Source organism: Oncorhynchus tshawytscha, linkage group LG32, assembly GCF_018296145.1.
Source record: "Oncorhynchus tshawytscha isolate Ot180627B linkage group LG32, Otsh_v2.0, whole genome shotgun sequence".
Lineage (NCBI taxonomy): Eukaryota > Metazoa > Chordata > Actinopteri > Salmoniformes > Salmonidae > Oncorhynchus > Oncorhynchus tshawytscha.
Window position 1 is genome coordinate 13,349,598 of NC_056460.1, and position 9,906 is coordinate 13,359,503.

Genomic DNA, 9,906 nt, shown 5'->3' on the forward strand with positions numbered 1-9,906 from the left:
AGTGCAGGGGGAAAGCACCACCACACCGAGCAGAGCGCTCCCGCACTTTTTCCACCTGAATTTAATATAAGGTGGTTGAACAGTGTCGAGGGAGTGAGGGGATCAAGGCAAGGCCCTGGCTCTAGAAGGAGGCTACTCTGAGTCTATCACTCTATAACAGGGTCTCCAGGGGTGAATCTCTCTTTAAGGTCTCTCGGCTCAGGGCTTGGTTCTGTAGCTGTGTGTGGGTGATAGTATGTTGCAAGTGACTATTAAAACTTTCAGGAGTTGGTGTATATGAGACGACATAACAGGGAAATCATTTCAGGCGTATTTCTGGAGAAACATCCATGAACATGGGAAACATATCCATACTTCACTCAGTAACAGGCCTACAGGGAGTGAGTTGTGCACCACATGCAAGGGCTACTTTTACAACTATGCATGAATACACAAAACACATAGATTTTAATTCCATGGCTTATAAGGTAAAAATCAATGCAACTCATAACAGTAATGGAAACAAAAGGCGTCCATTTGGGCTCCTAGGCCCAGAATAATGATATACAAAACGGAAGCCATTTTGGCTTTTGGCCCAGCCCTACCTCATCCAGATGCACTAGGAAGGTGACGTTGGTGTGCAGGTCGGCAGTAAGCTTGCCCTCTCTGGTGGAGAGAGAAAGGCCTTTTGGAGCCCTGTTGGGACACATCTGCTTCCTGGGTGTGTACATGTCCTTGACTCCCTTGATGCAGTTGTTGGACACCACTTTTCGGTACCTTAAGAAGATACCATATGAATGAGTTAGAACATGTTAGTATGGTTTACTGAGGTTATTTCTTCATGACACCACTAGTTAACAAGGCTAAGGTACTGGTCACGTTCATCAACGAAGCTTGACTAGAAATCCCAAACTTTTTATTTTGAACCTCAAAGTGATTGTGGAAGTGACAGAGCAAGTGAACAAGACTTGCTATTCTTTGACTAAACTTAAAAATGCTTAGTAGTTACTAAAGAAAACATAACCCTGAACTTTTAACCCTGAAATGTAATGTCTGACACAAGACGTACAGTAGTTGTCGTTCACTTTGACTAAACTCCAAAACTAACTCCTAGACAAAACTTGACTATTAACCTTGGGGAATTTTGAAATGCGTGATACCTATTCAGGGTTTTTAACATGGACCATAATATGACCATCATAATGCTTTCAAAAATGTAATGGAAAATATTTTTAAAAAACTGAAAGATATTTTACCTTTCATTGAGCAGAAATATACAGAAGGGTTGCTTTCACTTAGAATAGACAACATAGAAACGCTACAAAATAGTGTCCCTATGTGCAACTCACCCTGTGCTGATGAGGTACTTCTGTCCTTGGCTGCAGCTCCTTGATACAACAGCTGGGTTGAACCAGAACGCTGGTAGACAGTTCCCTTCTCTACGCCGTTCATAACCATAATCACTATAACAAATCACATACAGAATGTGATCAATATCAACACTTTACCTCTACCTACTGTATATGTACATATCTACCTCAATTACCTCATACATCTGCAGGTCAACTCGGTACTGGAACCCGTGTATATAGCCAAGTTATCATTGTTCTATGTATTTATTATTACTTTTCTATATTTTTCTCTCTGCATTGCCCGTGAGTAAGCATTTCACTGTTCGTCTACACCTGGTGTTTACGAAGCATGTGATAAATACAATTTGATATGATTTTGATCCCAAGGACATACAGTATTACTGTGTTATATGTTACAGCTTCCCTTTCCCATCCCCTCAGCATAATAATAATATATAATAATAAATAATAGATCATCTTTGCATCATTATTATATATTGATTGAGCTGCGGTTGACAAATGCTCCAGATCAGCAGAGGTAGGAAGACTGAGGCCTGGGGGACTCTATGTCAACACAGGCAGCCAGATCAGGGTTGGCTGACTTCCACCGGCTGACGTTAGCTACCTCCCAATCACAAAGTGATTTACATCAGGCAAAGCAGGTTAGGCAAGTGCCGATTCTAATTATGACACTGTCATTGATTTATCAATTAATTACCTAGCCTGAACTAACAGGAAGCAACAGCGCCTGAGGTCCGTCTAGGACTCCCTATGGTCTGGTCTGGCCTCAGTGTGATTAGGAACCTCCCCCAATTTATTGACAGGCTGTCAAGTGAAGTTATGGTGTTTTGGTTGGTCTGATAATAGTTAAAAGGGTTATAAGGACCAAGTGATTCCAATGAGGGTACAGTGTCCAGTTAAGGACATAACAGCACCACTGAATCACAGATTTGGTCATTTATTGATTCAATGAATTTCCATTAAGTCAAACAAAAGTATGGTGTCCGGTTTAGTACCTTATAGTCATGCAGACTCCTAGGGTGTTTTGGTTACATATTAATACCAATCTCTCTTCACTTATTATTAATAGAATACATAAAGTGTGATATTGTAAGGGAGGAAAAAGGTGTAGATTCACACGCAGAGCGCAGCAGCTGTTTAGTGAACCTTTGCAGAAGGCAGGAATCATGGTCACAGGCAGGTAATGCTCAAACACAGGTAGTCATTCAAAAACAAACAATACCTCACAACCATGTAAACAGAAAGAACTGAACTAAATAGGGAGCTGATGAGACCAGGTGAGAAACGAACACAGGTGAAATCAATGAACAAAAAATGAACGACAGGGCTACGTTCCAGAACACAAAGAAACAGGACTACGTTCAAGAACACAAAGAAAAAGAACACAAGGTTGACCAAGAAAAGAGAAGCAGAACCTTACCGATATGTATGTATGTACACTGAATAAAAATATGAACACAACAAGTAAAGTGTTGTTCCCATCTTTCATAAGCTGAAATAAAAGATTACAGAAATGTCCATGCGCACAAAAACATGACTGAGCTCAAATGGTGTGCACAAACTTGTTTATATCCCTGTTAGTGAGCATTTCTCCTTTGCCAAATTAATCCATCCACCTGACAGGTGATTAAACAGCATGATAATTACACAAGTGCCCCTTGTGATGTGGACAATAAAAGGCCACTCTTAAATGTGCAGTTTTGTCGCACATCACAAAGCCACAGATGTCTCAAGTTTTGAGGAAGCGTGAAATGCAGAGATGTTGCCTGAGATTTTAATGATAATTTCTCTACCATAAGCCAACTCCAGTGTCATTTTAGAGAATTTGGAAGTATGTCCAACCATCCTCACAACTGTAGACCACCACGTATGTCGTCGTGTGGGTAAGCCGTTTTCTGATGTCAATGTTGGGAACAGAGTGCCCCGTGGGGGCTGTGGGGTTATGGTATGGGCAGGCATAAGCTACAGACAACAAACACAAGTCAATGTTATCGATGGCAATTTGAATTACACAGCAATACCGTGACAAGATCCTGAGGTCCATTGTGAGGCCCATTTCTTTTTTAGGTATCTGTGAGCAACGGATGCATATCTGTATTTCCCAAGCATGTGAAATCCATAGAATAGGGCCAAATAATTGTTTTTTCAATTGACTGATTTCCTCATATGAACTGTAACTCAGTAAATTATTTGAAGTTGTTGCATGTTGCGTTTATATTTTTGTTCAGTATGGTCACTGTCCAACTTTGGAATCAACCCCTGGACCTTTTGTTCACAGAACAACAGAACAACAGGCCAATGCATTGTCACCCTGTTATGTAATAAAGTTCTACTGTTATTCACTCGGAACGTTTCTCAGAGAGATTGTTTTACATTTTTTAATTTCAATGTCTCTATCATCAGCTGTAGAGCAAGAGAGAGAGAGAGAGAGAGAGAGAGAAGCCATGTAGTCAGGAAGTTTGTGAAATGTATCAAATAATAATTTCAGTACAAAAATAATTTAAAACAACTATCACAGGATTCAATGGATTCTAATTGAAACTCATACAGTCTGACCTGACACCGCTGGCATTTATATACAAATGTATCTTTGCTTTTCTCTTCCCTGCCTTTAAAAGATTAAAAACAGAGAGCACTGACACCGAAAATGAACCGAAAATGAACCAAATGAATGGGATCCTGAAATATGTATTTGTCAGAGTGTGCGCAACTGGTCAAAGGAAGACAGGTGCAGGAGAGCAGAGATGAGTGAACAGAAACACTTTAATCGGGCAGAGGAAAACAGCCGGACAACACTCTGGCCCAAGGAACAAGCGATAGTGCACAAAATCACACAACATTGTACAAAATAACAAAACCACGGGATAACAATACCTGGCGCAAAACCAGCCTGTAGCGTCATACATGTTATGAACGAACAAAACCACACACAGACATGGGGAGGAACAGAGGATAATCTACACGTAGAGTAATGAGGGAATGTGAACCAGGTGTGTGGGAAAACAAGACAAAACAAATGGAAAATGAAAGGTGGAGTGGCAATGGATAGAAGACCGGTGACGTCGAACGCCGCCCGAACAAGGAGAGGGACCGACTTCGGTGGGAGTCATGACAGTATTAAATCCAAAATTGGCTTAAATGGGAGAACATATACAAAGAATCATACAACATGTCACTCTCTTTTATGGACAATGAATGCTGAACTTCTGTTTAACTAGTCATGTTTAGGTTTGAAAAATAAATCATTTGTGATAAGATGTTCTAGGACATGTGTTCATGTGTCATATTATACTATAAGTACCATTCAAAGTCCTGGGCCCAACAGATACTCGACTCAGCAGAGAGGACTTCGGTGTAGTCTTTTCCCAGCATGCAATAGTTTCCTAGTCTGTGTTTCATATTTTCTGTTTCTGGCCCATCACACACGGCTCGCCCTGTGAAACACATACAGGATATTAATCCATATAGTGAACGCACATGGGAAAACAGTATGCCATTTTCAAATGTCAAATTAGCATAGAACAGCAAGTCAAACCATTCTTATGTTAACCTATTGAGCTTATTTGAACTACGCAAACACTGGAAGTACGCTATCTACCATGTAAAAACATTGTTACCCGGAGGAAAATGGGGGAGGGGCATGCTTTTCAATTTCAGTCAGGGGGAGGGTTTACTATTTTTCGGGAAATAGTAATACAGGCATTGGTGTAATGATCATCCCTTCGACAATAAATGTAAATCTGACCATCCCCCCTGGTGAGACAAATCCGTGACTCGTCAGTGAAGAGCACTTCTTGCCAGTCCTGTCTGGTCCAGTAACGGTGGGTTTGTGCCCGTAGGGGATGTTGTTGCCGGTGAAGTCTGGTGAGGACCTGCCTTAAAACAGGCCTACAAGCCCTCAGTCCAGCCTCTCTCAGTCTGAGCACTGACAGTCTGAGCACTGATGGAGGGATTGTGCGTTCCTAGTGTAACTCGGGCAGTTGTTGTTGCCATCCTGTACCTGTCCCGCAGGTGTGATGTTCGGATGTACCGATCCTGTGCAGGTGTTGTTACACGTGGTCTGCACTGCGAGGATGATCAGCGGTCTGGCCTGTCTCCCTGTAGCACTGTCTTAGCCGTCTCACAGTACAGATATTGCAATTTATTGCCCTGGCCACATCTGCAGTCCCCATGCATCCTTGCAGCACACCTAAGGCACGCAGATGAGCAGGGACCCTGGCATCTTTCTTTGGTGTTTTTCAGAGTCAGTAGAAAGACCTCTTTAGTGTCCTAAGTTTTCATAACTGTGACCTTAATTGCCTACTGTCTGTAAGCTGTTTGTCTTAACAACCAATTTTGACGAATGCTCTTTCAAAGACAGGGTCCTGAAAAAGGGATGTTTCTTTTTTCCTGAGTTTAGCATCTCGCTGTGTGCCTGAATCATCCCTGATTCTCTGGTGCGCAATAAGTGCCACAACTGTTGTCACAATCAAATGATCAATAGAATATACTATATGCTATAGGTCTAGGCTATATGCTAGGAGAATCACAGGGTAAAGTTATATTTCTAAGAAAATGTACTTCAGAGTTTTTTGCGCTGCTGGGATGGTGTATAAAAAACTAGGTTTCACTGCGTTACACATTGCAATGGATAGGCATTTCCAATCATGAGCCCAGGCCTGCCCTGCTCTTGTCACGCCCTGGTCTTAGTATTTTGTGTTTTCTATATTTATTTGGTCAGGCCAGGGTGTGACATGGGTTTATTTTGTGTTGTGTTTATGTATGGGGTTTTTCGTAGGTTTTGGGATTGTGGCTTAGTGGAGTGTTCTAGCAAAGTCTATGGTTGCCTGAGGCGGTTCTCAATCAGAGGCAGGTTTGATTGGGAACCATATTTAGGCAGCCATATTCTTTGAGTGTTTCGTGGGTGATTGTTCCTGTCTTTGTGTTAGTTGTCACCAGATAGGCTGTATAGGTTTTCACGTTCCGTTTGTTGTTTTTGTATTGTCGTGTTTATTCGTCTATTAAACATGTATCGTATTAACCACGCTGCATTTTGGTCCGACTCTCCTTCAACGGAAGAAAACCGTAACAGCTCTTGCGGATATAAACTATTTTGTGCTGCCTAACAAATGAATGCTCTTAAGGTGGCCCCTTAAGAGGCGGGTCAAAGGCTTCTTCCGAATTTGTCCAAAAAATGATATATCTGTGTCTGCGCAGTCTAGGCCTACTGATGCCCTGTTCAGTTTGAGAGGGAGAAATCAAAGATTAAAAGGAGGACTGGAGGTAAGCTTGCTACTGATATAATGGATTTTAATAAAACAATATATTTTGTTGCCCATATTGAAGCTATTTATCAGAGTTGTTGACTTCACTATAAGCCATATTTAAGCCATTTACATAACCTACGTTAATATGTAGCAGCAGCAGTTTAATTTGATTTATACTATTAACAACAAAAGGGCTTTGTGTTGGAGCCTATTTCTTCCTATTCAAGAAATAAGAGTTGTACCTGTTTGACAGATGCAATTATGGGCTATTATCCATAGATTTCTTAAGCCAATTGCTTCAGATACCATGCACTGCGGCATAGAAACCCCATGGGCCGGCCGAGGCATGACGTGGGATTGGAACCTGCCGAGCCAACCGAGGCAAGAAAACCTCTCGAGCCAGCTTGCATGATGGCCCGACGATCCAGCTTAGGCACCCTCGGTTCCATTGGCGCCGGAATCCAAGCCCGTTATCACCAACAAAACAAGAAAACTCATGGACCGGCTGAGGCATAGGAGCCCAACGAGCCGGCTGAAGCATGACATGGGATGGGAGCCTTCCGAGCCAACCATGGCAAGGAAACCTCTCGAGCCAGCTAGGGTGTGGAAGCCCGACGAGCTGGGTTGGGCACCCCTGGTTTCTTCGGTGGCAGCCCCGGGTCCGGCGTCACCAACAAAACAAAAAGAACTCCCTGATGTTTCTTGTAGTGGTTTCCCACATTCTGAAAGGATCAACGCAGAAATGAGAAGCAGGTACAGGGAGTGAAGGTTTAATAGCTGACGGACATGAAATGGAACAGGAACAGCGTCTGGACAGAAACACATAACAAACACTATACGACATGAAACGGAACAGGAACAGCGTCTGGACAGAAACACATATACACTATACGGACAATGCAGACAACAGGAACACAACCAAGGAACAGGTATACAGGAGGTAATCAACAAAGTGAAGGAGTCCAGGTGAGTCCAATGAGCGCAGCTGCACGTAATGTTGGTAACAGGTGTGTATAATGACGGGTAGCCTGGCGCCCTCAAGTGCCATGGAGGGGGGGTGGGAGCAGGCATGACACATTCCCTGTTGAAGATTGTCTCGGACCTATGGCTAAAGTGTCCGAAAAACCTTGAAAACCAAAGTAAGATAACCTCACTGTTCCTTCATAATGAACATGGCAACTGGATGGGTACACAATATAACTTGACAGGGGTGGTTAGCGCTACAAGTTTTCAACAATTACCTCAAGTCTATGAGTAATTGAATATTGCTTGTTAAATATGTCTATCAGTCCTCATCTCCCATTTAGACGTCTGTTAATAATTTTAATAAAGACATCAGTATTCGTTTAATTAAAATTCCTCCCTCCCACTCCCATATTCTTTCCTTCCCATCCCCTCATACCTTCTCTCAAAGAGGAACAGGGTTCCCAAGAGAACGAGGAGAGAAATTACATAATTCCTCCCCTTCACCAAAAGAATGGAAGAAAGAAAGATTAAACACGTCATACCTCCATTTCTCCATCCATCTCCAATAATCCCTCCCCATCAAAAAAAACAACAGTGTCCCGGCACAGTGAGTCGAAACACATCCTCCCTCCAGTTCTCCATCTCTCGCTACCCCCGCTCCCTCCTCACCAAAAGGAACAGGGTCCCAAAAGAACAGAGGACAAAATAACATCATGCCCCCATCTCTACATCATTCGTCACTACTCATCTCATCCTCCATCGTCCCTACTCACGTCATGATCTGGTTCTCTGTCCCGGCCTCTGCCAGCATCCCGTCCACGAACAGAGGCACCAAGGAGAAGCTGATCCACGGCAGCCCCCCATCAAAAATTATCCTGGAACAGATTCACAACACAATAACACATCAAATGAATCCCAAATGCCACCCAGGGCCCATAGGGCTCTGTTCTAAAGTAGTGTAGGCTACTAGTAAATAGGGTGCCATTTGGGATGCAACAAATCCCATCTCATACACTACATGACCAAAAGTATGTGGATACCTGCTCGTCGAACATCTCATTCCAAAATCATGTTCATTACTCTGGAGTAGGTCCCCCCTTTTGTCCCCCTCCAATCTTCTGGGCTTTCCGCTAGATGGTGGAACATTGCTGCGGGGATTTGCTTCCATTCAGCCACAAGAGCATTAGTGAGGTCGGGCATTGATGTTAGGCAATTAGGCCTGGCTCGCAGTCGGCGTTTCAGATGGTGAAGCGTGATTCATCACTCCAGAGAATGTTTCCACTGCTTCAGAATCCAATGCCAGTGAGCTTTACATCACTCCAGCCAACGCTTGGCATTGCACATGGTGATGTTAGGCTTTTCTGCAGTTGCTAGGCCATGGAAACACATTTCATGAAGCTCCTGACAAACAGTTATTGTGCTGACGTTGCTTCCAAAGTCAGTTTGGAACTCAGTAGTGAGTGTTGCAGCACTTAGCGGTCTCCTTCTGTGAGCTTCTGTGGTCTACACGTTGCTGCTGAGCCGTTGTTGCTAGACATTTCCACTTCACAACAGCACTTAAAATTAACCGAGGCACCTCTGGCAGCACAGACAATTTATGAATTGACTTGATGGAAAGGTAGCATCCAATGACAGTGCCATGTTGAAAGTCACTGAGCTCTTCCAGAAGGCCATTCTACTGCCAATGTCTATTTATTGAGATTGCATGGCTGTGCGCTCAATTTTATACACCTGTCAGCAACGGGTGTGGCTGTAATAGTATTCAGACCATTTACTCAGTACTTTGTTGAAGCAACTTTGGCAGAGATTACAGCCTAGAGTCTTCTTGGTTACGACGCTACAAACTTGGCACACCTGTATTTGGGAAGTTTCTCCCCTTCTTCTCTGCAGATCCTCTCAAGCTCTGTCAAGATGGACGGGGAGCGTCACTGCAGAGCTATTTTCAGGTCTCTCCAGAGATGTTCGATTGGGTTCAAGTCCAGGCTGTGGCTGGGCCACTCAAAGACATTCAGAGACTTGTCCTGAAGCCACTCCTGCGATCTCTTTGATGTGTGCTTAGTGTCGTTGTCCTGAGCACACTGCAGCAGGTTATCAACAAGGATCCCTCTGTACTTTGCTCTGTTCAACTTTGCCTCGATCCTGACTGGTCTCCTAGTCCCTGCCTCTGAAAAACATTGACACAGCATGATGCTGTCACCACCATGCTTCACTGTAGGGATGGTGCCAGGTTTCCCCAGACATGACTCTTGGCATTCAGGCCAAATAGTTCATGTTTATCATGGTCTGAGAGTCTTTACGTGCATTTTGGAATACTCCAAGTGGGCTGCCATGTGCCTTTTACT

The 9,906-nt window shown here is 43.3% G+C and overlaps 1 protein-coding gene across 1 annotated transcript; it reads right to left on the reverse strand.

The window, feature by feature from the left end:
* Window positions 1-374: 374 nt before the first annotated feature.
* On the reverse strand, window positions 375-8,769 carry LOC112230144 (VPS10 domain-containing receptor SorCS1-like). Its single transcript, XM_024396338.2, has 4 exons — window positions 8,338-8,769; window positions 4,654-4,786; window positions 1,329-1,442; window positions 375-756 (listed from the first exon to the last, which is right to left on the reverse strand). The coding sequence occupies exons 2-4, from the start codon at window positions 4,749-4,751 to the stop codon at window positions 525-527; spliced, it is 444 nt and encodes a 147-aa protein (XP_024252106.1). The 5' UTR covers window positions 4,752-4,786; window positions 8,338-8,769; the 3' UTR covers window positions 375-524.
* Between the last annotated feature and the right edge of the window lie 1,137 nt (window positions 8,770-9,906).

Excerpts from the sequence above, each read along its gene's own strand:
- LOC112230144 (XM_024396338.2), bottom strand. The coding sequence starts at position 4,751 with ATGAAACACAGACTAGGAAACTATTGCATGCTGGGAAAAGACTACACC. Across the intron at positions 1,443-4,653 it reads TGGGCCCAGGACTTTGAATG|TGATTATGGTTATGAACGGC; the intron begins GTACTTATAGTA and ends GATTTGTTATAG. Across the intron at positions 757-1,328 it reads AAGTACCTCATCAGCACAGG|GTACCGAAAAGTGGTGTCCA; the intron begins GTGAGTTGCACA and ends TATCTTCTTAAG.